Source organism: Delphinus delphis, chromosome 12 (assembly GCF_949987515.2).
Source record: "Delphinus delphis chromosome 12, mDelDel1.2, whole genome shotgun sequence".
Lineage (NCBI taxonomy): Eukaryota > Metazoa > Chordata > Mammalia > Artiodactyla > Delphinidae > Delphinus > Delphinus delphis.
The window spans coordinates 66,470,554-66,496,893 of record NC_082694.2 but is presented as its reverse complement, the minus strand read 5'-3'; the positions used below and the strand labels follow the sequence as shown (position 1 = coordinate 66,496,893).

The following is a 26,340-nucleotide window of genomic DNA, read 5'->3' as shown; positions in this document are numbered from 1 at the left end:
ATGGAAAAACCCTACGACGACACCACATCCTTTCGCGCACCCTCCACGGCGCTCAGGGCTGCAGACCAGTCCCTTGCAAGCTAACGTGACCCCCGCGGGCACTCGGTCCCGCAGCTCCGCGTCCCCTCCCACCTTCCCACTGCCTCTTTTTTAGCTGTGCTCTCATTTGCACGCATCTTCCCAGGGATAGAAGAGACGCGTCTCGGGCGCAGCAATCCAGGTGCCACGGGCGAGGATGTCAGGGGAAGGCCTAGTTTGGGGGATGTACGCTGAAGAGGGATCCCGAGGTGTGGGCCGGGGACGGCGAGTGGGTACAAAAGAGGGCACTGGTTGAGGGATGGCGCCCGCCCCCGCGCCGAGCGGTCACGTCCGGAGCGGGCCCCGGCGCCCTCCTCACACCACGGTCCTCTGCCCCCAAGTACCCCCCCACCCGGCCCCAGAGGTGTGTGCAGGGAGAGGGGCGCGGGGCGCCAACGCCCGCGGGATTGTAGGTCTGAAGTAGCGTTGACATTGAACTCCGGTCCCCTTGCGTGCGTGTGTGTGCGCGCGCGCGTGGCCACGCGCGTGTTTGAGTGTGTGAGTCGTGGGGTGGGGGCCGGCTAGAAGCTGCAGCAAAGCACTGCCCTCGGGGAGCAGAGCCGAGCGCGCCCCCGAGCCGCCGCCAGCGGGAGCTGCGAGCGCCGAAGCCATTCATGATTTTGGTGACGTTATTCCAGGAGTGGGCGAGGGGGGGCGGGGCCTCCCGGAGCCGAGCCCCGCCCCCGCCCCTATAAATACGGCTTCCTGGGCTCTTTGTGGGGCCGCGAGCTCGGTGGAGAGCCGAGAGCTCCGTCTGCTTTGCCGACGCTGCTGGCAGTGGGGCTGTCTCCGGGAGGCGGACCGGCGAACGCCCAGTGCCCACACTCGGCAGCCTGCCGCGCCTGTCTGCGCCCGTGACATCCTTACCCGAGACGCAGTGACCGTGTTTAAATCACAAGGGCGTGGGTCAGGCTCCCCTAGGACTTCATGTCTGTATATTTCCCCATTCACTGGTGAGTATCCTGCGCCCTCGGCGGGCATCCGTCTCACGGCCGTGGCTGCGGGGCCCAGGCGCCTGCTCGTGCCTGCTCTGTGCGAGGGCAGTGGGTGGCGCGGGCGCCGGGCACTAACCCGCCGCCCAAGCCGGAGCAGGAGTCAACGTCAAGGTTGCAAAGGTGGGGGTGGGGAGGTGGCGCTGAGAGCATCCAGACAAAGGAAGTGAACTCGAAGCTCTCACTTAAGTTACGGCTGGGAGGGTGTGCGTACGGCCGTAGTGGGGTCGGGGGAGAACCAGGGGTCACGGCTGAACCCGGCTAATAAAAGCCCCTTCGCGGAGGGCTGCGGGAGGCGCGCGCCCTGCCTGGCGTAGGGGGCTCCTGCTCTCCCCGGGCCCCTCCCCTTTTCCTTTTTGTTTGCATGCAAGTCTTGGCGTCGAGGCCGGCGGCAGCGGGGCTGAGCTGGTGCAGCGGCGGCTTTTGCAGAGCTCCGAGGGGTGAGGGAAAACGCTCTCCCCACACGTAACCCGACTGAAGCCACAGGCAGCAGCACAGTTCCTCGCTGCACCCTCTCGATCCCTTTTCTCTCCATAGACCCTAAACCCGACGCGCCTTGATGGGGGCCCGGGTTGGGGAGGAGCCGCCCTCACCGGGCCCGCCGGGAAGGAGCCCGGGCCGGGTGGGGGGAGGCGGAGGTTGCACCCGACCGGGTATCGGGGCTGGGAGAGATGCGCCCCGGGCGCCCGCCTCGTTGAAGAGCGAGGCCCACGGCCGCTGGGACTTGCGCACCGTCTGCTGCTTCCTTCCTGCTCTGGGGAAGAGGAAGAGCTGTCGGGGGGCGAGCGCTGGCGGCCTGGAGCTCGCTTCCAGGTGCGGGCGTGGAGAGCCCGGCCCCGCAGGCTCCGTGTCCGCGCAGTCCTGCTCAGCTCAGATACCGGAAAGTTCATGCTTCTTGCTTCAACTTTTCGGCCCCGCGCCACAGCCGGGAGCGAGGAGCGAACGCCCGGACACCAGGCTAAGAGCCTGGCGAGAGCCCGGTGGGCGCTCTTCTGGCCCGTTACGTTGGGGGTGGGCAGTAGCCTCTCCGTAACCCAGGGGGAAACTGACTTTGGAGTCCTAGCTCCTGACCCTAAACTTGCCCGGAAGCCTAGCATCTTCTTTTAGTCTCCCCTCCCCCAATCCAGCCCGTCTCTGTTTAGAGAGGAGACTGAACTCTCAAAACAAAGTAAAAATTTCCTCACCCCGGAGGCTTGCGTACCTCTCTCCTCTGAGCTCTCCTTCCCTCCCACCTCCAGGTACCATACGGGTGAAACTTGGAAGGCAGTGGAGGCTGTGTGCCCCTGGCCACTCAAAACTTGCCAAAATGGTGTTCAGACTCATCAGGGTTATTGTCCCGTGAGAGATTAAGGTTTGGTATTATTTTACAGTTGATTGGCATTTCATAGTTTGCAATGCTTTCCCCCCCAGAGATTAGTCCTTTACCATAGCTGTGAGATATGCATTATTAGCATCATGGTAACAGACTAACAGCGCATCTGCAGCTCAGAGAGGTTATACGACCTGTTCAAGATCACACAGCACTTGAGTGGCATAGCTTGGACCAGAACCTATTGCTTCTGTTTCCAACTCCTGTGCCATTTCTACTCTATGTAGTAGCTGTAAAATGAAGAAGAGTTTGGTACCCCTGTTTCCTTAGATACAGTCTTTCTAAGGCCTACCCTACGTTTTTTTTTTTTTTTTAACCATGTGTAAAGGCATGATGGTGAAAATATTGCCTGTTGGGTAGGGAGTACACTGACTTTGGTATGTGCTATTTGGCATTACACATTCGGGACCCTGTACGTGCCCATGGCTTGTGTGAGGATAATGGAACATTTGTATCCTGCTTACAGAGTACAAAGCACTTTCACATGTCAGCCATTGGTGGGCCAGCTTGGCCCCTCTGGAAATTTCCTTTGCAGTCAGAGTCCGGGCATCCTTAAGGCTTTTAATCCAGGGGATGTTTTTCAAGCTGTGAGCTTGCAGCTGCTGTGGCTGGGGCTAGAGAAGGAGGTTGGATGGCAGATGTGAAGCTTTCAGAAAGCTGACCCTTTGGGGCTTTAAGTGGGACATTTTGCAAAAAGGAACACCAGAGACACAGAGAGAAATTTAGGAAGGCAGCATTATCGAACTTGGTTTCTCTGAGGTTGACCTGTTATCATTATGTAATGATAATATTCAGTTCCCCTAGAGACGGGTTGAATTGGTTTTAATATAGATAGACGGCCTCAGCTACTTACTGTTTTTATTTTTTTTCTAGTTCTGTCACTTAAAAGAAAATCCAGAGTCGCTCTGTGCCAGTAGGGACTAGTACAGGAGAGGAGGGAAGAGGAGGTTTGCCAGAGCGGTTTTCAGACAATGAGCTTTGTTGGTGGAGGTTGAGAGCCCTGATGCTCTAGGCTTGTAAGGTGCTTCCTCGGGGCATGAGCTCGTTTTTCAGCGAGTTCTGTTTTGAACACCTCTCATCCTGCTTCCAGGCAGTCCTCTAATTTAACAGCAGAAGGCACTGAGAGTAGGCATGTGAAAGTGCGTGTGTTTGTTGACTTTTGCTCTGGGTTTCTTGGCAGCCCTGACTATCTGAGATCAGCCGAGATGACTGAGGTGATGATGAACACCCCATCCATGGAGGAAATAGGCCTCAGCCCCCGAAAGGATGGCCTTTCCTATCAGGTAAGTTCAGTACTGGTTTCCTTCTGGTTCCTTAGAGCCTAGTGTCTTTTGCTGGGGCTGGAGGCAGACTTGGTTCTGTATCCCAGTGCTGTTTGTAAGAGCTATGCACCCTTGAGAAAGTCCCCTAATGCCAGTAAGCCTCGGTTTCTTAATCTGTAAAATGGGGCAACAAGAGTCCTTACTTCACAGAATTGTGGTGAAGATTCAACATGATGAGATGACATGGATAAGGCATTCACAGTACCTGGGAGGCAGTAAGCGTTCAGGAAGCATGAGCTGATGTTATTAATTAGTCATCCTGGCTGCTGTGGACTCTCCCCTTCATGGTGGCAAAGGGGGAAGTGATAATGGGCAGTCAGTTCAGATCAGAACTTCCCTCCCCACCCAAGCCTTGGGCAGTAGCAACACTGCTGTGAGGGGCAGCTTATGGGGAAGGGTAGTCTGGTGGAGGCATTGCTGTGTCAAATGCTGCTTTCTTCCTCTGGTTGATGGTTGACCAACTGATTCCAACAGGGTTAATGTTCAAACTACTTAGAATTGAAGAGACCTTTCCCAGAAGGGTAGCTGTCTCAGGGATGTTATTGCCAGGATCCAGCATAGAGATTATGCTGTGTGGTGGATCCAGAATATATAAGGACCAAAAAAGTGGTCTAAGTAACACCTTCAGATTCTCAGCCCATTCAGATTCTGGCCTGCCGTTCACTTTCCACTGCCCACAGCCCGCTGCAGAGACCTCCAGATAGCGCCGAAGCAGTGAACTGTTTTCAGATTTCCAAGAAGAGTGCCTACGTTATTACCTTCAGGGGAGGAAAGAGTCTGTTCTTAAGGGAAGATCTCGGAGCTAGGGAAATTGTGTAGGATGGCTGTCCGGGGAAGATGAATGAAGTGTGATGGGCTCATTCAGCAGATATTAACTGAATGTGGCTATGGGCCATGCACTTTACAAATGTTACTCATTCACTGTTGACCGTGGGCACTGAGATGGGAATTTTTGTTCTGTTTCACAGATGAGGAAACAGGCTCAGACTGAGTGGATGACTTGAGTCTCGAACTCCAAAACCTTGCTCTTCTGATGTATCATGTGTCTGTGCCTTGAGGTTGGCTCTTGGCTAGAATCTAGACTTGTTCTGCCTTAGAACCATTCCAGGGGCATTTGTTTTGTGAAGGAAGAGAAAATAGAAAGCTGGGTGGGTGTGATGGAGGGAGGGTGATCAAAGAGAGCTGAGATGAAAGCTAAGGTTGGGTAAGGTAATTTGGCAGGTGACAGCAAGAGTCACCTCAGACACACTTGGGAGGTTAGAGAAGGCCCCTTTGTTGTGTGTCAAAATGGCCAAGCCCCTTTTGCTGGCTGGAAATAAGTATTCAGGTAGGCTGCGGGGATTCAAAGGGAGGGGGAAAATACCCTTTCCTGGTTGGTTTTGTACCTTCCACCCTCAGAGCGGGTCTGAGAGAGACAATTGAAAGCCCCACAGCCTGTGGGAGGGTAGAAGTTTCCTGACCTACCAGCTGGGGTGTTTTTGGATACCAGTTTCCAAGCCACTGAATCAGACTGAATCTCTTTGTGGTTACAGGTGAGGTGTTTTTTGTTTTTTTTGTTTTTTCAGTTCTGGGTTTTAGATTTCCATCACAAAACCTTTCCAAACACAGTCATCAGTATGTCTGTGTGTGCTTTTTGATATTCTCCTTTTGAACATGTTCCAGGATAAAGGACCAGGTCCTACAGGGCAGTTTTCTTGACCTTCAGCCCATTCCGCTGGATCTGAGGGTAGGAACAGGTCATGACCCAAGAAGGGGCTGCAGTGCTGGGTGAGGACAGCTGAATTGGGGCTGCCACGGCAGGAGGAAAATAAAATCGCCTCTGGGTTCCTAAGATAACTCGATGCTGCCTAAGAAAAGGGCCCGCAAATCTTCCTTTGTGGTGCTAGACTTAGGGCCCAGTTTTCACAGCCTCTCAGGAAATCTGCCCTGCTACCTGAGTGGGGACTACTGCACAGTTCCAAAATATCTTACCTAGAACTTCAAAGCACTCTGTCACAAGATTTCAGAAAGGTCTTCTGGTTGCCTGGTGAAAAGAAAGGGGAGAGGTGGTTATCGTCAAGCAAGCAGTATTTATTGGACACTTGCTGTACGTAACATGCTATGCTGGGCATTGTAGGAAGGGTCCAGGGCTCACGTGGGAAACTAGCATGTACATAACTGGAACACAGGCCATCTGGTGGAGCAATATGAAGGCTACAGTCAGTCCAGGGATGTGTGGCAATCTAAAGACTTGGGAGAAGGAGGTCAGACTGGGCTGGGCCTTGAAAGAGGCTTTGAGAGGACACTTCCACCTCTAATTTTGTTGCACCTTCAGATACCCCTTGGCTTGCCCCTGTTTCAGCCAGGCGCAGCGCTGTGCAGCGAACTGATCTGCCAATTGTCATGAGACCGGTATTTTCTGGGCCCACTCAAAGCCAGTGCCATCCAATTAAACACATTCCCACCAGAGCTCTGGGGATTGGCTGGGGCTGCACTTGGCTGGATCCTGTCCATTGTACATGCTCAGGCTAGGCTTGGCTCTGGGGGCAGGAGATCTTTGAACTCTGTTCTTGGCATTCCTCCTGAGGGTAATAATAGTACATGGCTTTTACTGCGACCTGCTTTTCCAAGGAACTAAAAGTGGGAAGGAGACATCAATCCCAACTTGGCAGTTGAAATAGAATCTCAGACTTGTGGTTTGACCTTGAAACAAGGCCATAAAATAAATAGGCACACTGGAATTTGTCAGTTGTTCCCCCACCTTCCAGATCTACCCAGAAGGAAGCTTTCCTGATTTCTCTGCCCCAGATGTGATCTCCTTCTTCTCCAGCACCTGTGGCATTTGTGCTTAAACGATGCTGCCGTGGTCCTGCCTGACCTTCTCCCTGCCCGTGTGTCCGAGGGCAGGGGATGACTTATTCCCTCTTTGTGCCCATCAGCCATCACCCCTCCTGCAGCCCTCCCCAACCCAAGGTGCCTGCTGGCCCTGGGCCTTCACAGAGCAGGTGCTAAATGGATGGTGGTGCTTTCAGTTAAATTGAGTCTCTTGGTTCTGAAGCTGCCCACGTTCACTTCTGCCTTAGAATTTTTAAAGGGCCTCCTCAGGGTCAGATAGATGTCTTTTTATCCCCTGAAAGATTCGGGTAAGCCCGTCTCTTGTGCTTAGGGAGTTAGCATGTATAAAAAATCCACAGAGCCGGTGCCTTGTTTTGTCTTTAACATTTATTTGGAGAGTCAATTCAGTATGTGCAATGCACGTCAGCTCTCTCACTTGGCATGAATTATGACACCCCGTGGGGTGGGTGAGTGAATGGTTACTAGAAAGTAGAGGACATGTTGGGTGGGATGGGAGTGGCGGCCAGCTCACAGGGCTGAGTGGGAGGGTCTCCATGTGGACATTTCTGCCCCTGCTGGCTGCAGCTCGCTTCCCACACTGCATCTGTCAGCCTCCTGTTCTCTGGCCCCTGGGACGGGAACGTCTGCGCCTAATGCCTTCTTCCTTTCCCTAATTCAGGGGAGCAGGTCAGTGGCTGCCTTGCAGGCTCCCGCATCCCAGCTCTAGGGACTCTAAGAATGTGGCAATTCAGAATGCCTCTCTGACTGGGTCTCCTTCCGTGCTGGGCCTGAGTTGGCCTGGAGAAGGGACCTGGGCATTTGCCTGTGGACACTGATGCTGCCACCACAAGGGCTGTGCTGCCTAGCTTCCCCCAGCACAGTTTGCTGAGGCTTTTGCAGTTCTATCCCTCTTGCTAAGTTCTAGACAGAGATATGGCTCCCCAGTTTTCACTTAAGACTCTCCCATCTAAAGCAACTGGACCAAGATCTGATAACTTTTATCCTTCCCAAGGCCCTTTAAATTCCTCTCTGATCAGCATACATGTCCCTCCCTGGTCACCTTTTGTATTCCTCTTGCTGTTCTTGGTCTCATACTCCTACCATTTAACGGCCACCCACCAGTCAGATGAGGGGAGCCAGGGAGGATGCGCTGTAAGCCAGAGGCGCTAATTCTACATGTACCACAGTGCCCCGTGTTCTGGGCCTTCCTTAAGAGCTTCCCCTGCATTTCCCGACAGGAGGGAGGGATATCCTGGCGTTTGATAGGATAGGGAGAACGGACAGTGGTGGGTGACCTTCTCCTGCCACAGCCCTGCCGTTAGCTTCTTGCAGTCTGAGCCTCACTTTTAGCTCTGCATTAGGACGGGTCTAATGCACTGTGTTGGCTGAGAATAGCTCCTCCCCAGATAGAAGCTCTCTGCTTCTTCCATCTCCAAGGCCCAACAATAGACGACTCCTTTATCTCTCCCTCCTCGCTCTTTATCAGAAGCAGCAACTCCTCTCTCAAAGAATAGTCTCAGTTGAACCTCTAAAGTCAGGTAGCACTTCGGAAACACTTTCTCTTCACTCACCTCTCTGCTGAGCCTTTCTTTATGAGACCCCCGAGGCTGGCTCTCCTTGCTCCCACCCGTGTAAATGCAGGTGTTGAAATCAATGATGGGCTGGGGTTCCTGCGCCTGTCTCTATTCGCCTCCCTCAAGCCCCCGCTCACAAGGCCACTCCAGGCATAAGTCATCACCTCCCTTTGTCTCCTCCTCCTGGTGCCCTTGTCTCGTTGGATACTCCCAGCTATGGTACCCCACATATTCTTAAGAGTTTTGGAGGCCCAGCTGGGCAGGCGCACAGAAGTCCCATGGTCACCAGGAAAACATCTTTCACATCAGACTTAAAAAAGCCTCAGTTGTCCCTGAAGAAACATAAAGCTAAAATTCCAAAGCACTTGGCAGGAGATGTCCCCCCATGGACACGACATGCTCCTGGAATCCCAGTGAGTTTTCTTTTTCCTCTCCCTACCCCGTCCACCCTGCTCCCTGCTTGGTACAATTCATAAGAACATGAGGCAAACAGGCAGTTAGGGCCACAAGGTTCAGAGGCACAAGGAGTTCATGTCTTTGGGTGGCGTTGGGCCTGTGTCTGAACGTGCTGCCTCTTTTTTTTTTTTTTTTTTTTTTTTTTGCTGTACGCGGGCCTCTCACTGTTGTGGCCTCTCCCGTTGCGGAGCACAGGCTCCGGACGCGCAGGCTCAGCGGCCATGGCTCACGGGCCCAGGCGCTCCGTGGCATGTGGGATCTTCCCGGACCGGGGCACGAACCCGTGTCCCCTGCATCGGCAGGCGGATTCTCAACGACTGCGCCACCAGGGAAGCCTCGTGTGGCCTCTTTTTGAGCCAGTGCCCAGGTCACGTCAGTTTCAGGTCACGTCTCCTTTGTATGAGGGATCCAGCACCTTCCTTCAGTGCCCAAGGCCTTGACACAAACATGGTGTTCAGTGTTTTGCAATGCCCCTGGGTGAGGGCCTGCAGAGGGCTGGAATTATTCCCATGGGGTTCCTCCCCAACACACACACTGTGGTCACAGCAGTGAGTCTGTAGCACTGCCAGGGAGAGAACAAGCTTTCTTCGCTTCCCTAGCCAACGTGACACACACTGGAGCCATACAACCTGGCCTTCTCTCAAAGGGCCTGTGTTAGGCCTGAGGCCTCTCAGGCGGTGGTGTGTTCATCCCTCTCCAGGCCCAGGGTCTGTGTCTTAGACGGCTTTGTTCCCACAATGCCGGGCACAGTGTCCTGCGAGTAGTTGCTTAATGGATGCTGTATGATTGATTGGACACCTCCTCTCTCCCTTTCCTGAACTGAGAATTATGCCTCCACCTCGGCTATCCCACGGCGCGGGTTTTTATAGAATCAGCATTTTCTCTATGGTGACCCAGTCTCCCGGGTCGGATAGAGAGGAGGATTGTACCATTAGGGAAATGGATGAGTTTGGGTGGCGAATCTTGTGACTGGAGCCAAGAGCTATTCCTGGGTGTCTAGTGAATGTCCTGAAATGATCTGTCAGGCCCGAGTCCTGAAATACTCCTCGGAGGATGAAGACAGGCCCTCATTCACACGGGGCCCAGAGTTGCTGGGGCTTCGTTCCTTTTCAGTCTCATAGACCCTGCGCCCCCCTCGGCTGTCTCTCGCCTCGCCACCTGCCCTTCCCTTGTCCCGGAGCCCAGCTCAGGAGGATTCTTGATCAGTCAATCAGCTCCTGTGTCTGCTCCCCACTCCTTGACTGGGGGAGGGCCCCTCGTTGCACAGACCTATCTTAGAAAAAAATTAATATTTGCCAAAAGTTTCTCCAGCCTGTTTTGACCTCAAGGGAAGTTTGGGAGCTCCCTCAGTCCCCTCACTGCTAGAATTAATTGCCTTACACTGTCAGAAGCCCCTTTTAGGTAAACTGTATAGAAGAGGCACCCAAGCATTTAGCTGAAGCGACATCGACTGCTTGCAACTCAGCCAGTAATTGTACTGGAGCCAATAGGAAGGAAGGTTCCAGATCTCTCATCCAAAGGAGAACTGCCCTGAGCAAAGAGGGAAGTCACAAACCTCAGTCCGGGGGGTGGGGAGGCGTTGGTCTCTAGGTCTGACTTTCTCCTAACTTGAACCTGAAGGTGGTTGCCAGGCAGAATTAATTAGTATACCTTGAATTCATCTCCTGTCTTTACTTTGTAGAACTTGAAACACATGTCCACCCTGGATTTGAGAGCATCCTTGGTTTTCCCAAATTCCTAACCATTTTCTCCAGACACAGCCCTATGTGTCAGTTCTAATTTATCCGCAGGTGAGCATTAGCCCAAGGTGTGTGGGCAGCCCCAGGCTCAGCCGCTGATCCCCATGGGACAGAGCCTGAGATGCCTACAGAGGCTCACACGCACACACACACACACACACACACACACACACACTCGCATGCACTTACATGAACTCACACACACATGCGCACACACACACACGACCAAAAGGGCAGACAGCAGAATGTTAATAGCAGTTGTTTTAGATCAGAGTGCTGTAATTACAGGAAAATTTTCTTTTCCTTCCCCTTTTTTGAGTAATTTCATATTTTCACTGGCAAACTGTATTTTATTATTCTTATGCTTACTTTTCAAATTTTTAAAGTAGCATAGGCCCATTATGGAATTTTTATTTTCTTCTTTAAACTTTTTTTTCCAGTCACCATAATCTCACCATGCATAAATCACAACTGTTAACATTTTAGCATCTTTTCCACAGAAGTTGTTTTTATATGGCCAAGATCACACAGGGTTGTGTTCTGCTTTTTTACTTAATGGTATGTAAGTCATCAGCATCACATCATCACAACTTATCTTTTTTTTAATAAATTAATTTATTCTATTTATTTTTATTTTTGGCTGAGTTGGGTCTTTGTAGCTGTGCACGGGCTTTTCTCTAGGTGCGGCGAGCGGGGGCTACTCTTCGTTGTGGTGTGCAGGCTTCTCATTGCGGTGGCTTCTCTTGTTGCGGAGCACGGGCTCTAGGCACGCGGGCTTCCGTAGTTGTGGCTCATGGGCTCAGTAGTTCTGGCTCATGAGCTGTAGAGCGCAGTCTCAGTAGTTGTGGCACACAGGCTTAGTTGCTCCACAGCATGTGGGATCTTCCTGGACCAGGGCTCGAACCCGTGTCCCTTGCATTGGCAGACGGATTCTTAACCACTGCACCACCAGGGAAGCCCAAAATTTATCTTAAAAATGCTTCAAAGCCAGCATTTTAATAACTGCACAAAGTTATAAAGTTACAACATGATTTTTTCACCATTCTCCAATTGTTGAATTATTTTTAAATTGTATATATTTTTCTCTTATAAATAATGTGATAATTTATATATAATTTTATATATAAATCTTTGTCCATAGTTTATACTATTTCCTTAGAGTCTTAGGAATAGAATTTCTGAGTCAAAAGGTGTAAGAGATTGTGTGTGTGTGTGTGTGTGTGTGTGTGTGTTATAATTATAAAGGTGATATTAATTCCTTTTAGAAATTTAGGAAAATATAGAGAAGTACAAACGAAATTTTAAATGCCTATATTCCTATCACTGAAATATTTTGGTATGTTTACTTCCAGTATTTTATATGCATTTTTATTGAAAAAATAAAATTGAGGTAAAACTGTATGTGCCAGAGTGAATCTTTTTTCACTTCGTATAATATTGTGACTATGTTCCTGTCACTTGGTTTTCTTTGTAAAATGGCATTTCATTTTGTTATGTACCACTTATTGCTGAATATTTAGGTTGTGGCATATTTTGTTCTTACAGAGAACACTGCTTTGAATATCATTTTACACAAATCTCTGCGCAGGTCTGATTTGTTTCCTCAGAATAAATTCCTGGAAGTAGAATTGCTGAATCAAAGAGATTAAACATCATTAAGCCTCTTGATTATATATTACCTTAATAACAGAAGACAAATAAAAGAGTTTATCATAGTATAAGCTCCCAGCATTGAAAGCTCTACAAATAGAATCTCAGGGTTGTAAAATCTATACCAATGGGATGATGGAGGAGCTTTGTGGAGAGAGTCAGAAAGGTGTTTGGTTACTTTAAAGTGTTTGGGAGATGTTGTACATCTTCCCCTAGTTTGTTAACTGCTTATTTTGAGCAGAGATGATAACAGTTAATGATGTTTAGGCACCATTTAGCCAGCATTGCAAATTAGCCAGGGACATTCTTGTCCCCTAGTGGGTATGTTGACATGCTCTGTGAATTACAAATGTATATGAGTTGGCGATCCCCCTACTTATCTCCTTTATTCTGTTAATGACATTGGAGCACCGTGTGACCTTGAGGAAGACCAGGGTAGTTGCCTTGGCTTGGATACCCACGAAGGTTGAACAGACGCACGTTTAGTCCCCTGAACCATCTTGGTTTTCCTGGGGTTCCAGGTCTGGCTTATGGAATGGTCATGGTTTTAGAAATATTGCTTCCCTGGAATCAAGGATAAACTGGGCTCTTAGAAGTAGATCTGAACATAATGGAAGTCTTGGGCCAGTGTTCAATGGCCTTCCACCCAATAGCACCGCAAGGCTCCAGGTTCTTTGCGACAGGTAAACAGCCTAGGCCAATGTTCCAGTAGAGTCCAATATGCCTGGCGGTTTACAAAGTTAATTTAGGTGTTACACAGACAAACTTTGAAAATGTTAGTGTATTTTATGGTTATTACCTATGACAAGTAATACTACTTTTCCATTTATGTAGTGATAGAATTTTATTTTATTTTTTAAATGTTTTAAACAAGTGAGTAAAGAAAAAATATAATTGAGCCATAGTGTGTATGTGGACGGGAAAGCGTAACCATGGTGGTGCCTGACTTCCTGGGACTGGTGTCACCGTTGTTACCATGAAGGAGTTTTTTTTCTTCAAGAGTTGAATCTGTCCTCTTGGACGGAAGCATTCTTAAAGATAAGCTAATACTAAATTATGATTTCTGTATTACTTTGGTCGTTTGCCCCCTTGGATATAGCAGTTAAAGCCATATCAGAAACGTTCTTGGCTGTTTTCCTTGGCACCCTAATATTGGAGGTTTTAATGCCAGATTACTTCTTAATCAGGTTCTATGTATACACCCCTTCATGTTTTAACAAAGTGTTAAAACCAAAGTGTTAAAACCTCAGCTGCCCCTGAGGTTCACAGAAACTTTCAAGGGATACGACAGCAGAGAGCATTTTGGAGAAATCAATTTCCACATCTTTAGCTTCCTTCTGTTCCTTTTCTAAAATTGCGTTTCCTGAAGACAGGCTTCACCAGTTTTCTTTTCCTACCTTTCCTATCAAGATTGCCCTCCACCCCCTTTGTAAGAGGACCTGCTTCTCACCTACGTGAATCTTTTAAGGTGCCTTCCCAGCGTATAGAAACCTTAGGAGAATCGAACAAATGGACCATTTAAAAATGTTACTGTCTAAGAAGCGTCATAAATCCCACCTATCTATAAAAAAACCAGTGAAAAATTACCTTTGCGTTTAATTATTATTTGTGGTATGTTTATTGATTACTTATATACTAATAGCTGCAATAAGCCAATCCAGAACTTAATTTTTTTAACTAACAAGGCTTAGGGTCATGGGACATAAAAACATTAAAAGCCAATTTACAAATACATCTTTTTATTGCAGAGAAGTATGAAAAAAGCTAATGACTAAAAACTTTCAAACATGAAAATACATTAATATAAAATTCTATGGAGCAGTAGAATGGAAATACATTTTCAAGTAGAGAAAGGAATAAGATTTGACTTACGAGCTTGCTTATGAGTTTTTAAAATAGGTGATGGTAGATATCAAATTGCTATGGTGTTTATAAGCCATTGAGTACTTATTTAAAAGAGTGGCATAAAAATTTATTTTTAAATGGTAATATTTATAATATAGCAGAAGTTTTAGGTGTCGGTTTTAAAAGGTGTGAAAGGAGACAGTTTTTCAAAATTCTTTCAATTCTTTCAAAATTCTTTCAAGATTCTTTCAATCTCCAAGTTTGGAGATCGTGGATATAGATATTTTCCTTGGGATCAAAACTGAGATACAATAGCATCCCAGAGGGGGAGGGTACCTTTGAGACTGGGCCAGTCTCTATCAGATGTGAGAATGCACTCTACAGTAGCGTGGCACTGGGTCACTTACGTGTTCTTTGGACATTGCCAGTGATACGGAGCTCAGAACCTTTCAGCGCAGCGGGATTATGAAGTATGAATCTGGATAACTGGTTTCTAATCTTGGCTTTGCTACTGTCTATGTCATTTCAGGCGACTCCCAGCATCTCTTTGGACCTTGCCTTCCCCATCTGTAATGGAGAGAGTTGATTCTATCATTTTTGTTAGAAGTTGTATAATGCAGTGAAATCCTCCATTCTGATTTTAGATAGGCCCCCTGGAGTTAAAAAAAATCTGCTCTCTCTTAGACTTCATGTCAGCCTTTTAAGTATTTGAAGGCACCTCTTATGTTCCCCTCAAATCTTTTCCAGTTTTAAAACATATTATCCTTCAACCTTGATTTATGGAGTCATCTTTGTGAAGGTATTTTTTTCTCCAGGCCATTGGCTCTCAAATTTTTAAATCTCAGTTCCTTTTACTTTTTAAAAAATTATTTAGGACCCCCAGAGATATTTGTTTATGTGGGTTATATCTTTTGATATTAAAAGTTTAAAAATTTTATTATTTATTAATTCCTTTAAAATGACAATAAAACCATTACATGTTAATATAAGTAATGATTTTTAATAAAAATAAATATATTTTCCAAAACAAAAAAAAAGTTCAGCACAAAGAAAGGTTTCACATTTTTGCAAATCTGTTTGATATCTGGCTTAATAGAAGACAGCTAGAGTCTCACATCTGCTTCTGCTTCCAATCTGTTGTGATCGGTGTTGGTTGAAGTACATGAAGAAAATCTGGCCTATGCAGATATGTACTTAGAAAAGGGAGAAATATTTTAGTAGCCTTTTCATATATTTTTCTTTGATATTTTGGCAAAACTCAGTAAGTGGTAGTTTCTTAAAGGTTAGTGGTAATGTGGAATCTGAAACCTTATCAATGAACTTTCTGTACTCTTACATTAAAATTCATTAGCCTATCTTGCACTTTGAACGAATCTTTTACGCATGCTTGTTTTCATAACGTGCTGTACTGATCATTTGGAAAATATAGGTTTGCTGAGTTATGCAGATCTTCCAAAGTTAACACATTTTGTTACATAATATCAAAAAAAATCACATTAGTTAATATGTGGTCTCATCAGAAATTCTTCAAGTGATAGGAAACTGTCAAGATTATGGTGGCTGATACAAGTTTTACAAAATTCTAATTTTTGCTTGAGACCTCAGTTTTTATCATTGGTAACAAATACCATCAGTCATTTTTTTGAAATATCAGGCTCATTTTCTTTGAAATATTAGGCTCAGGTCTGCCAAATACCCAAGTCTGAATAACCATGGTTGTTGGTCAGTCATTCTTTCAACTAAAAATGGCGTCCCATGGAAAAAGCGGCTCACCACTCAATCCCATAAATGCTTTTCTGCGAGACAACCATTGTGCTCTGATGTGCACCAGAAGTGTTGTATAACGACTTTGCATTTCATCACAGAGTATATTAAACAACATGTACTTAACAGTCAATATTTAATAAAAATTAATCTTTACTGCTTCATCAAGGACATGAAGTTTTTTTGTTTTTTTTTTTTTTTTTGCTGTACGCGGGCCTCTCACTGTTGTGGCCTCTCCCATTGCGGAGCACAGGCTCCGGACGCGCAGGCTCAGCGGCCATGGCTTACGGGCCCAGCCGCTCCACGGCATGTGGGATCCTCCCGGACCGGGGCACAGAACCCGCGTCCCCTGTATCGGCAGGCAGACGCCCAACGACTGCGCCACCAGGGAAGCCCGAAGTTGTTTTTTTGTTTTTTTTTAATTGCAAGTGGGAGGTGGTGACGAATACAATGACCACCAGCACAGTTTGCAGCTGCCGCCAGCATTAATTCTTGCTCAGGTGCCAGCAATTTCACCCACCGTTGCTTTTTATACCATTAGCGCAAGTATCAGCACAGGAAAAACGGCAAATAACATCTTAGTATTACTAAGAAAATATTTTAACTCCATGGACACTCTGTCCCTGAAAGGAGCTCAGGAATTAAGCTTTGAGAACCACTGCTCTAGACTGAACAGAATGTGTCTGATCAGACGCTAGCTGGGCATCACCTCCCTGTTAGTGCAGGTGGTGTAGATGGTCTCCATGAGATTAGCGGACCTCTAGGAACATAGCCCTGTTTGCTTCAGTGTTTTCACATCAATACTGCAGTTGCGATCAACTATAATCTCCAGGCCTCTTTTACTGGACCTACTATCAAGCAAGGCTTCCTGTTGGAGAGGGGAAGAAAAGTTTTTAACTTAAAGAAAGATATAAACTAGCTGATGACCTCACTTTGGGAAAAGGTGAGTTGGGGGTGATGGATGTCATCCAAGTGGAGACTTTCACAGATGGTGGAAAGGGCAGTGAAGCCGTGGATTGGGGAATCCTCAGCCTAAGATGGACAGTGGAAGCCAGGAAGCTGCCTGAGTCCAGAGAAAAGCCTAGGCTGACACCAAGTCCAGGGAGGGCACAGGGAAGGTGAGGTTAGACAGGTCAGGTGAACCTGAGCAGGGTCATGAGAATCAGGAGAGAAGCAGCCTTGAAGCAGGCTGGCCTGGTAGTGTGCTGCAGAGGTCGTGGTGACTGAAGGCCAAGCAGGGCCCTGGGCCTGGGCTGTAAGCAAGTCCTCAGAGACTTGAGAGTGGTTTCCATCCAACGATGGTTTTGGAAGCCAGGTAATAGGGGAACCCCAGACAAGAAGAGAATGGGAGGCTATGGGACCAGGCTAAATATTCAAGATTTTTGTCTCCAAAACAAAGAATGAGGGAATGGTTGGAAATGGCAGCCCTGTCAGTCTGGGCTTTCTGAGAGAGGGTGTGTGGCTGTGGGACACCTGGGTGGCACCAGCAGGAGAGAGAGAGAGAGAGAGAGAGAGGCCATCCCCCAAGGCCCAGAGATGACTGGGAAGCATGTCTTCTTTTCAAAGGGCAATAATGAGATAGTCAGGGGGCATATTTGGATGGGGGTATTTGAAATCATCCTATGCCAGAAAGCTGCAGTGTTTTCTTACCACCCTGGAGAACTTTGAGAGATGTTCTGTAACATTACAAAAGCCCCATCAGCTCGCTGGGCCCGAATTATCTGCAGCGATTCGTGCTAATTAATTGGAATTTGGAACTCCTGACTTGCAGGATGGGTGTGTGTTGGAGAGATGTTTATGAAAGATGGTGTTTATCCAGAGGATTTCCTTTTCTTTTAAGTTTCAAGGCTGGAGGCTTAAGCATCTTTAATCCAAAGGAAGGAGATTCAACAGTTGTTAATAAAGCCCCAAATCTCTGCTCAAGTCTCCTGTAGGATTAGAGACACCAGAGAAGTGTAGGAGAGGGTGAGGTGGATAGTCTATAACCCCAGTCCAGGGGAGATTTGCGTGACGTGAGTCTCAAGGATGGAGAATGAGGTCATTAGCATCTGAGTGGAGGTGTTAGAATGTTCTTCCCCATCCTCTGAATCCAGGCAGTAGCCACTGTGCCCCTTTGCTATAATTCTTTCTGTTCTTGCCACCCACGTTTCACTCTGAAAAGTCAATAAAATGCAAATAATGATGATGATGATAAAGTAGCAGGAGGCGAGGATTTCAAAGAACATATTTCTTGCCTTCACGTATTGTTAGGGGACAAAAAGCAGGGTGTACTTTTCTTTTGAATTAGCTGCCCCTCATTCACTCAGCCTTTGTCAGAGCAGGATGCTGGTAGAGATCTGCCCATTGTTAGAAACCAGCCCTTCCTAGGAACGAATAAACACACAAGGCCCATCCATTGTTATTCTCCAGGAAAAATAAGAAACCCAGGCGGCAGGCCCCTAGAGTAGGCTGGGGGAAGGAGGGGAGGGTGCGTAATGGGGAGACTTAAGCTGCAGGGGCTTCCACTGAAAGGCCAGGATCTGGACAAGGCAGTGGCTTCCATTCCAGTTGGCCTAACCAATGCCCTGGGAAAAGAGAGGTACTGTAGGAGAAGTCCAGAGAACCTGGCCTAGACTTTGTGAGCACAAGCCCAGGAGTGCTGCTAATTTCCTCCTGTCCCAAGCCACAGCTACAGACGTTCCAGTGCCTTACTGTAAATGCTCCCTGGGGACCCCAGCTTTACCTAATAAGAACCATCATTAGGAATTTAAAGTTTATAGAACATACAGACATACCTGTATTTAATTCTCTCCAAAGCCTATAAGATGGGAATTAGTAGTAATCCCAATTTATAAATGAGGAAAGGGGGGCGATGGGCCTCCACATCTTTGAGCCTGTTGGCTTCCGTGCTGGCACTCAGGCTGAAGCATCGTGTAATCCTTTCAACAATACTGTAGAGTGGAAATTCCTTCCTCATCTTACTCACGAGGCAGCTGAGGCTCAGAGAAGTTAAAACGACTTGACCCCAGTCATAGAGATAACAAAGCACGGGGACAAAGGAAAAGCCAGATCTTTCAGACTCCTGGTCTACCTGTGGGAGTGGAGATTTTCCATCACAGGTTTGAGGTTCATTTCTACCCCCTCCTCTGGAACCAGAGAGGGGAGAGACACACTGTGTGGTTTTGGATGCCGAGGCAGATCCCTCTTGGGGCCTTGGAGAGCCACCTGGTTATTCATCGCAGGCCCTCTGTCCCACCTGCCCTCTCCCCCGCACCCCAGCACGCCTCCTTCCTCTGTTCCACCCCAGCAAAGAGGAGCAGGATGGCCGAGCTCCCTGGGTCTCAGCTTGCAGAGCTGGTAATTAGCCCTTTGTATCTAGTTAACCACCTTTCATCTCCTCTACCTGCTGGTGTCCGCTTTCCCTATTAGCATCTCTCAGCTCTTTGCCGAGCCCTCCACCTTCTTTGTGGCCAGCTCGGGTTGTTTGTCAGGGGTGACGGCTGAGGGATGCACGCACACAGGGGAGGGCTGCTCCAACCAGAGTCGCTCATTTTCCATCCTAGGTGCCAGGCATCTCTCTTCTCTCCCACCCCAGAGGCAGCCAGGTTTAGGTCACCTGGCTTAGAGGCAGACAGTCGATAGCTAGGCCCCCAAATTTCGGGCCTTTGGAGCCCTGGTATTACCTTTCAGTTCCCCTCCGTAGGTGAAATGGGAGCCGACTGACCGGTGACTTTTATACTTTCAACAAAAGCCTGCTGACTAATTCCGCATCTCCAGGGGCTCACCTTCAACCCCAGACTTCTCTGCTCTCAGGCCTCCCGTGTCGGTCTATTAGCCAAGCATCCTGAGCTTTCCTGGACGGTCCTGCTTTCACTGTCCTCATATTTATCTATTTATTTGTGTAGCTGTTTCAATTTATATTAACTTTACATATTTCATATAAATTTATATTAATAAAAATGAAAGGGAATTAAAAATTTTAGCCTCGAGTGCTTAAGAGACACATGTGGCTGGTGTTTGCCATTGGACAGCGCAGATAGAAAATATTTCCATTATTGCGGAAAGTTCTGTTGGACAGCTCTGATCTACAGGCAGAAATTCCAGTATATTGGCATCCAAACTACATCTCACAGACCATTTCTTCCTAGAAGGTCCTAAAGCTCCTTTGACCTTTTTTTTTTAATTTATTTTATTTATTTAGTTTTGGCTGCGTTGGGTCTTCCTTGCTGCGTGTGGCCTTTCTTTAGTTGCGGCGAGCAGGGGCTACTCTTTGTTGCAGTACGTGGGCTTCTCATTGCGGTGGCTTCTCTTGTTGCGGAACACAGGCTCTAGGCACGCGGACTTCAGTAGTTGTGGCACATGGGCTCAGTACTTGTGGCTCGTGAGCTCTAGAGCACAGGCTCAGTAGTTGTGGCACACGGGCTTAGTTGCTCCACAGCTTGTGAGATATTACCGGACCAGGGCTCGAACCCGTGTCCCCTGCATTGACAGGCTGATTCTTAAAACCACTGTGCCACCAGGGAAGCCCCTCCTTTGACCTTTTGAGTGAACTCATTTGAGTTCCCAAAATGTCAGATCCTGTTGGGATTGGAGGCCACCTGGCAAAGGATGCCTTTGAAGAAGTGTCCGCTATAAAATTGACCATTACCAAGTTTTTTGTTTGTTTATTTGTTTGTTGTTGTTTTTGTGGTACGCGGGCCTCTCACTGTTGTGGCCTCTCCCGTTGCGGAGCACAGGCTCCGGACGCACAGGCTCAGCGGCCGTGGCTTACGGGCCTAGCCGCTCCGCCGCATGTGGGATCTTCCCGGACCGGGGCACAAACCCGTGTCCCCTGCATCGGCAGGCAGACTCTCAACCACTGCGCCACCAGGGAAGCCCGACCATTACCAAGTTTGAATGCCTGCTGTTCCCCACAGTGGGACATGCAGGGCCCGGGATGTTCTTGGTGCATGTGATCTCCAAGATGTCATTTGCAAAGGAGGGAACTTGGTGTCTATTAGTTTCATCCAAGCCATCAGCCCTGGCAGCCGAGTGTAACAGCTGGATGTGGAGTCCGGTGTTGGTGGACAGAGGAAGGGGCAAGGCTGAGAGAATCACAGCTGGGATGGATGCTTTGTGATCTGTTCTGCCCTGGAGGGTGAGGGTGGGAAATGCTTCTCAGAGCCTCCCCATCTTCCTTTCTGGACACCTTAGAGAGGAGCCTTTTGCTTCAGAGAGAAACAAAAAGGATTTTTTTCCCCTTCTCCAGTCCAAGGAGAAGGGACGCTTTGGGGTAAGAGGTTTAACCAGAAGCAGTTTCTTTTTGGAACAGGGGCAGTGCTTTATTCCTGGCCAGTTCCTGCAGGCAAACAGCATGCTGGGCTGGCCTGCTGCCCCAACTCTACCTGTCATGTGCTTGGCAAGTCTGACTTGAGTCCTTTTTTCCACTGCCTTCCCCACCCCGTCAAACTGCCGTTGCAACCTCTCATTTTTCTGCTGCCTAGATGATTAAAAAGCATGACTTAGTGGAAAAATCTTGACCTCCTTGGGGTCAGCCTCTTAGGCAGCTGTCAGAGATAAGATTGTACTGGCAAAATACTCAGCTTTGCTCTGCAAGGCTTTCTGTCTGGATGTGAGGAAATGAGAAGCTGGTTGGTTCTGGGTGCGTTTTGTTTGTCTTTGGAGAGAGCTACAATTTTCAGAGGCATAAATTGGTATTATCTGATAATACAATATAATCTCTGATGGGAGGGTTAGATTATTATAGTGATTTTTAAAAATGTAATTAACAGGCTTTGTAAAAGAAAAAAAGTTTTTTTTCCATGGCGCCTGCTTTGAGCAATTCAGGGAGCAAAGTTCTCTGGCAAGTAAGCAGTATCAGAAGTTCAATGCTCAGACTTCCCCCAAGGACTTAAAAGACTTAATTGTGTGGCTCCTGGTATGAAAGGCATTGTTTAGAGTTATTTTAATTACTGTGTTAGTATTTCTGCCTCTTGCTTGGAGTTTGAAACTGCTGTTGGAGACTGCTCTCGCAGTCCTGTTGAAACTGCTCCAAAGAGGACATTCCGATTTGAGTTTAGCATATGTCTTCAAAGCATTTTATCATCTCTGTATTTGCCCAGGCTTTGCACCCACCTAGTGAGACCAGAAGGCCACTTCACTTCTTAAAAAGAGAAACTGAGGCCCGGGCGTTTGAGAGGTCTTGGTTAGGGTTGTACAAGTGATGTCAAGGTTGATGTGGCTTGACCCAAGTGTTGTCAAATGAGCGCCTCATTCGAAGTCCTGTGGGTCTGAGTTTGGGTCCCCGTTCAGCCACTTCCTAGCTCTGTGGCCTTGAGTAAGTCACTTGCCCTCTCTGTGCTTCAGTTTCCTCATCTATAAAAAGTGATCACACCACTGCATACTTCAGAGGATTATTGTGAAGATTGAGATTCTGCTCAGCAAACGTGCCTGGCATATCTTCCATCATCAGCAGCCTCCTTATTTTAACACTTTTCCCCCCACTTTTAGTTAAAGACGCATTCCCGGCTTAGAACAAAATCATATGCTCTCCGCCCTTGTCGTTGTCCTCCTGCTTCTGCTGGCCTTGCCGCTGCCTGTCTCTCTGGCTCTTCCTCAGCGGGTGCGATCCTAGCTAGGAGCCGGGTGCCACCTCTCTCAGCCAGGGGGTCACAGCGCAGGCCCAGCCCTGGGCTTTAGGTCAGAGGGTAGAGGCAGGGGCCCAGGGCTGTCTTGGGCCAGGTGTCCATCCCCTCTTGATATTTCGCAGCTCTGTCCTTGAAGATTTAGAACAACCGTTTGGACGGGGCAGCTCATCTTCTGGGCCTAGCTGCCCAGATGGTCATCCTGGGGCCTGAACTGCCAAATGGGCCATTAAAGCCTAGGGTCTTGGGCTTCCCTGGTGGCGCAGTGGTTGAGAATCCGCCTGCCAATGCAGGGGACACAGGTTCGAGCCCTGGTCTGGGAGGATCCCACATGCCACGGAGCAACTGGGCCCATGAGCCACAAGTGCTGAGCCTGCGCGTCTGGAACCTGTGCTTCACAACAAGAGAGGCCGCGACAGTGAAAGGCCCGCGCACCGCAATGAAGAGTGGCCCCCGCTTGCCACAACTAGAGAAAGCCCTCGCACAGAAATGAAGACACAACACAGGCAAAAATTAATTAATTAATTAATAAACTCCTACCCCCAACTTAATCAATCTTAATCAATCCTAAATTAATTAATAAACTCCTACCCCCAACTTAATCTTAATCAATCTTAATCAATCTTAAAAAAAAAAAAAAAAAGCCTAGCGTCTTGCCCACCCTCCCTGGTCAGTTTTCTGTGAAGTGGGCATGTTGACCCAGTGGCATCCATTCATTGTTCAAGAGGCACAGGTGTTGAAGACAGGAGATCTAGGTTTGAATCCTGGCTCTTCCTTGTGACCCTCAGAGCCCCAGGTCCCTCTGCTCCTGGGCAGCGGGGGAGGGGGGGAGGGGAGGCCTACCGGAGGTATCTGAAAAAGCTTTGTAAACTGTAGCATACTTTCCACTCGTGGGGGTTCCCCTCACTCATGCCCAAGGCTTGTGCTCGGAAGGGCACCTGTGTCCTCACCCACAGCAGGAGGCTCCGGCTCCCCAGAGGAGAAGTGAGGAGGGGCCCAAATAAGCCACTTGACCTTCTCCCTGCTCGGCATGTGGGTCTGTGCGCAGAGCCCAGTCCAGGGGCAGACCTGCAGGGCTGGCTGCATCAGGAAGAGAAAGCCCGCAGGGGGGCGTCATCTTTCCCGCCCTCCCTTCACCCCACTAGCCGAGCCCCTCCCTGCCTTGTTTTCCTCCTGGCCGCCATTACCATCCTGTTTATAAGCCCCGTTAAGTCTTTAATGATGCCTGGTTGTGCAGCTGGCTTAAGACTTAATCCCCCAGCAATAGGGCTTTATTGGATAAATGGTTAATAATCACTCGTCTGCAGGGATTGGGGAGGTTGTGTTGAGGCCCCTGATTCCCGGAAGCCCCACGTGGCCCCTGACATGGTCAGGGACTTGATGGGGACAGCACTGCGTGGGGCTAGGTGCAATAAGATTGGGTACCCTCATAACACCCCAGAAGTTGGGAAGGCCTGAGTTTCTAGGAGAGCGCTTCTGCTACCTCCAAGGAACAGAGCCAGGCACAGGGACCCCCCGGGATCTCTTCAAATGTGTGTCTCCACCCCCTCCAGGGTCTGCTTTCCTTTCTTTTGCCATTAACAAGCTGTGTGACCCTGAGCAAGTCTCCTGACCCCTCTGGGCCTCAGTTTCCTTATCTATCAAATGGAGAGGTTGGAAGAGATGGCCTTGCAGGTGCCGTGTGATTCTGTGAGCCCAGGCGTCCCAGACAGTCTCCTCTCTCCGGCTCTCTGGCGTGTACCCGAGAGCTGTGTGTGGCAGGAGACCAGCAGCCCATTGGATTAAGTACTTAAGCTGCTGGGCAAAGAATTGGGTCAGCTGTAGTCACAGGGCAGTGTGCGCAAAGGGAATCCGCAGAGCCTGGATTTTATAGCCCGGTTTGGGGTTTCTCCCAGCTCTGGTCAGGACACACAGTAGGCATCAGAAAAAGGAACCTCGTTGACAGGACTGTGGAAAGAGAAGTAGACTCTTTCAGGTGTAGAGCCGTCAAGGAGCCGGGTGTTGTTTACAGGTGAAAAAAGAGCCTAGGATTATGTTCCCATGTGCCTGTGTCTGGGGCCATGCCTTCAACCCTGATTTGACTTTGACTTTACAGCTACAGTGAGATCAGAACCCGTCTCCTTGAGAGGCACGTGATATTGGCCACGGACTTGGGAGTCAGGCAGACCTGGGTTTGATCCCATTCTACCACTGCTCGTTTCCAGGCTGAATGGTTTGGGCAACCTCCTTCTCCAGGAATCTCCTGGATTCTTTCAGGTGGCGTGAGCAGCACCTATGTTTCTGCCTGACTGTGTTGGGTCCAAATTATATATGTAAAGTACCTGGTAGGTGCCAATAATTATCCTGGGAGGAATTTAATGTTATAGCACCTGTTGTATGCATTGTACTTCTAGAGTAAAATGCTTGCTGCAAATGGAGATGTGACTCACTGTGGACATGATTTTGAGTTCTTTTATCTGAAAACAAGACCAAAAAGTACAAACGCAAATTTGGTGGCACTGCCATGAAAACTTTCAGCTTCAGGATTAGTCTGGGTTTCCCTTGTTGCCCCAGAGTTTGTTCCCTGGCTCCTGCCTGATGCTCTGCAGTATCCCACCTGCTGCTCCCCAGTATCCCAAGGGCGTAGCACGGTCTCTGGTGTATAGCGGGGGCTCGGTCCTGCACGTGTACCTGATGGGGTTCTCCGCTTTTATTTCAGATCTTCCCTGACCCGTCAGACTTCGACCGCTGCTGCAAACTGAAGGACCGTCTGCCCTCCATCGTGGTGGAGCCCACAGAGGGGGAGGTAGAGAGCGGGGAGCTCCGGTGGCCCCCCGAGGAGTTCTTGGTCCAGGAGGATGAACAGGACAACTGTGAAGAGACACCGAACGAAGACAAGGAACAGTAGGGTCCACGCCAGCTCCCACAGGGTCACACCAGACAGCATCTGTACCTGAACTGTGTTCTTTCCCGCTACCATGGAAGGAGAGCATGAGCCACAATAGTTCTGAAAAAGTCAGACGATGGCTTCCGTTTTGCACCTGCAAATCACTGAGTTGGTTTTCTTTTCTTTTCTTTTCCTTTTTTGAGATGTCGGGCAGTGGAGCCCTCTGCGACAACACGCCGGACCTTTGAGAAAGGAAGCTGCTTAGAGCAGGGGTTGGGGGGTGCGGGGAGGCGGGCGTCTTGGAGATCTTTATCTGAACTCAAGCAGGCTGGGGGCAGCCGTGGGATTCCAGTGGGCTCTGGGGGTGGGCTGGGATGGGGGGATGTGCAAAGCTAGCAAGGAACATCTGGGGCAAGAAAACAAACAGGAGATGAAAGAGAAAATACACATTTTAAAGAAAACATTGAGCAGAGAAGTGCAGCCAGGAAGTACCTACCCAGCAAGCATTCGCTCTGGCTGCTGGGACATCAGACAACAAAGTCTTCATCTCTCTCTAGATTTGCCCACTGCCAGCCTTTGTTTTTGTTTCAGGTGTGTTGGTCTGTAATGGGGAGGCAGGCAGAGGAGAGCAGTGGAGGCTGGCTACCTGCAAAGCCAGCTGGAGGTGATGCCGATGCCAGGAACGCCTCCCGTTTCCTTCTCCAGACCCTCCCCTCAGGCCCTAGCAGGTGCGTGTGCCCCCGTAATCTGGAGGTTTTTAAAGAGGCTGCAATGTTGAGCGCTCCCCTGATTTATCCTTTTTGCCTCCCAGCCCTTCTGGAAGTAGCGAGAGCCCTTCCCACCCTTGTTGGAGGGCCGATGTAGATGCTTGGACACCAAGGTCCATCCCCACCTGCCCCCCCACACACTTGCTCTCCCTTTGGGCAGAGGCACAGAGTGGTGGGCTCCCCCTGGCTGGCCCTTCCTTCTCCTCATCTCCACCCCCCCAGCCCTGGCACAGCGGTCAGGCAGGGTGGCTGCCAGCCCTGCCACAGATTCCAGCCAGCCTGGCCAGCCACAGCACCCATTCCCGCATGGGATCTTGGCCTCTTTTTCCGGTGGGAGCTGAATGGCGAATGGAGGATGCTTTTTCTGTTTCTTGTGGGGGAAGTGAGCTTTAACGCAGGTCCTGAGAGCTGGCAGAGCCTGGGAGTTATTGGATGGCAGTGACAGGCTCTCACGCAGCAGCCTGGGGATTGAATTTGAAACTAAAGGGTGTCATGAGGTCTT

At 48.9% G+C, this 26,340-nt stretch overlaps 1 protein-coding gene across 1 annotated transcript; it reads left to right on the top strand.

The window, feature by feature from the left end:
- The first annotated feature begins 793 nt into the window (after positions 1 to 793).
- LBH (LBH regulator of WNT signaling pathway) lies at positions 794 to 25,331 on the top strand. The gene is made up of 3 exons (XM_060027601.1): positions 794 to 1,031; positions 3,620 to 3,722; positions 24,904 to 25,331. The coding sequence occupies exons 1-3, from the start codon at positions 1,006 to 1,008 to the stop codon at positions 25,090 to 25,092; spliced, it is 318 nt and encodes a 105-aa protein (XP_059883584.1). The 5' UTR covers positions 794 to 1,005; the 3' UTR covers positions 25,093 to 25,331.
- Positions 25,332 to 26,340: the final 1,009 nt, after the last annotated feature.

Bases quoted from the DNA above. Each gene is read 5' to 3' on its own strand.
- LBH (XM_060027601.1), top strand. From the start codon at position 1,006: ATGTCTGTATATTTCCCCATTCACTG. The intron at 1,032-3,619 runs GTGAGTATCCTG...GTTTCTTGGCAG, and splicing joins GTATATTTCCCCATTCACTG to CCCTGACTATCTGAGATCAG. The intron at 3,723-24,903 runs GTAAGTTCAGTA...CTTTTATTTCAG, and splicing joins AGGATGGCCTTTCCTATCAG to ATCTTCCCTGACCCGTCAGA.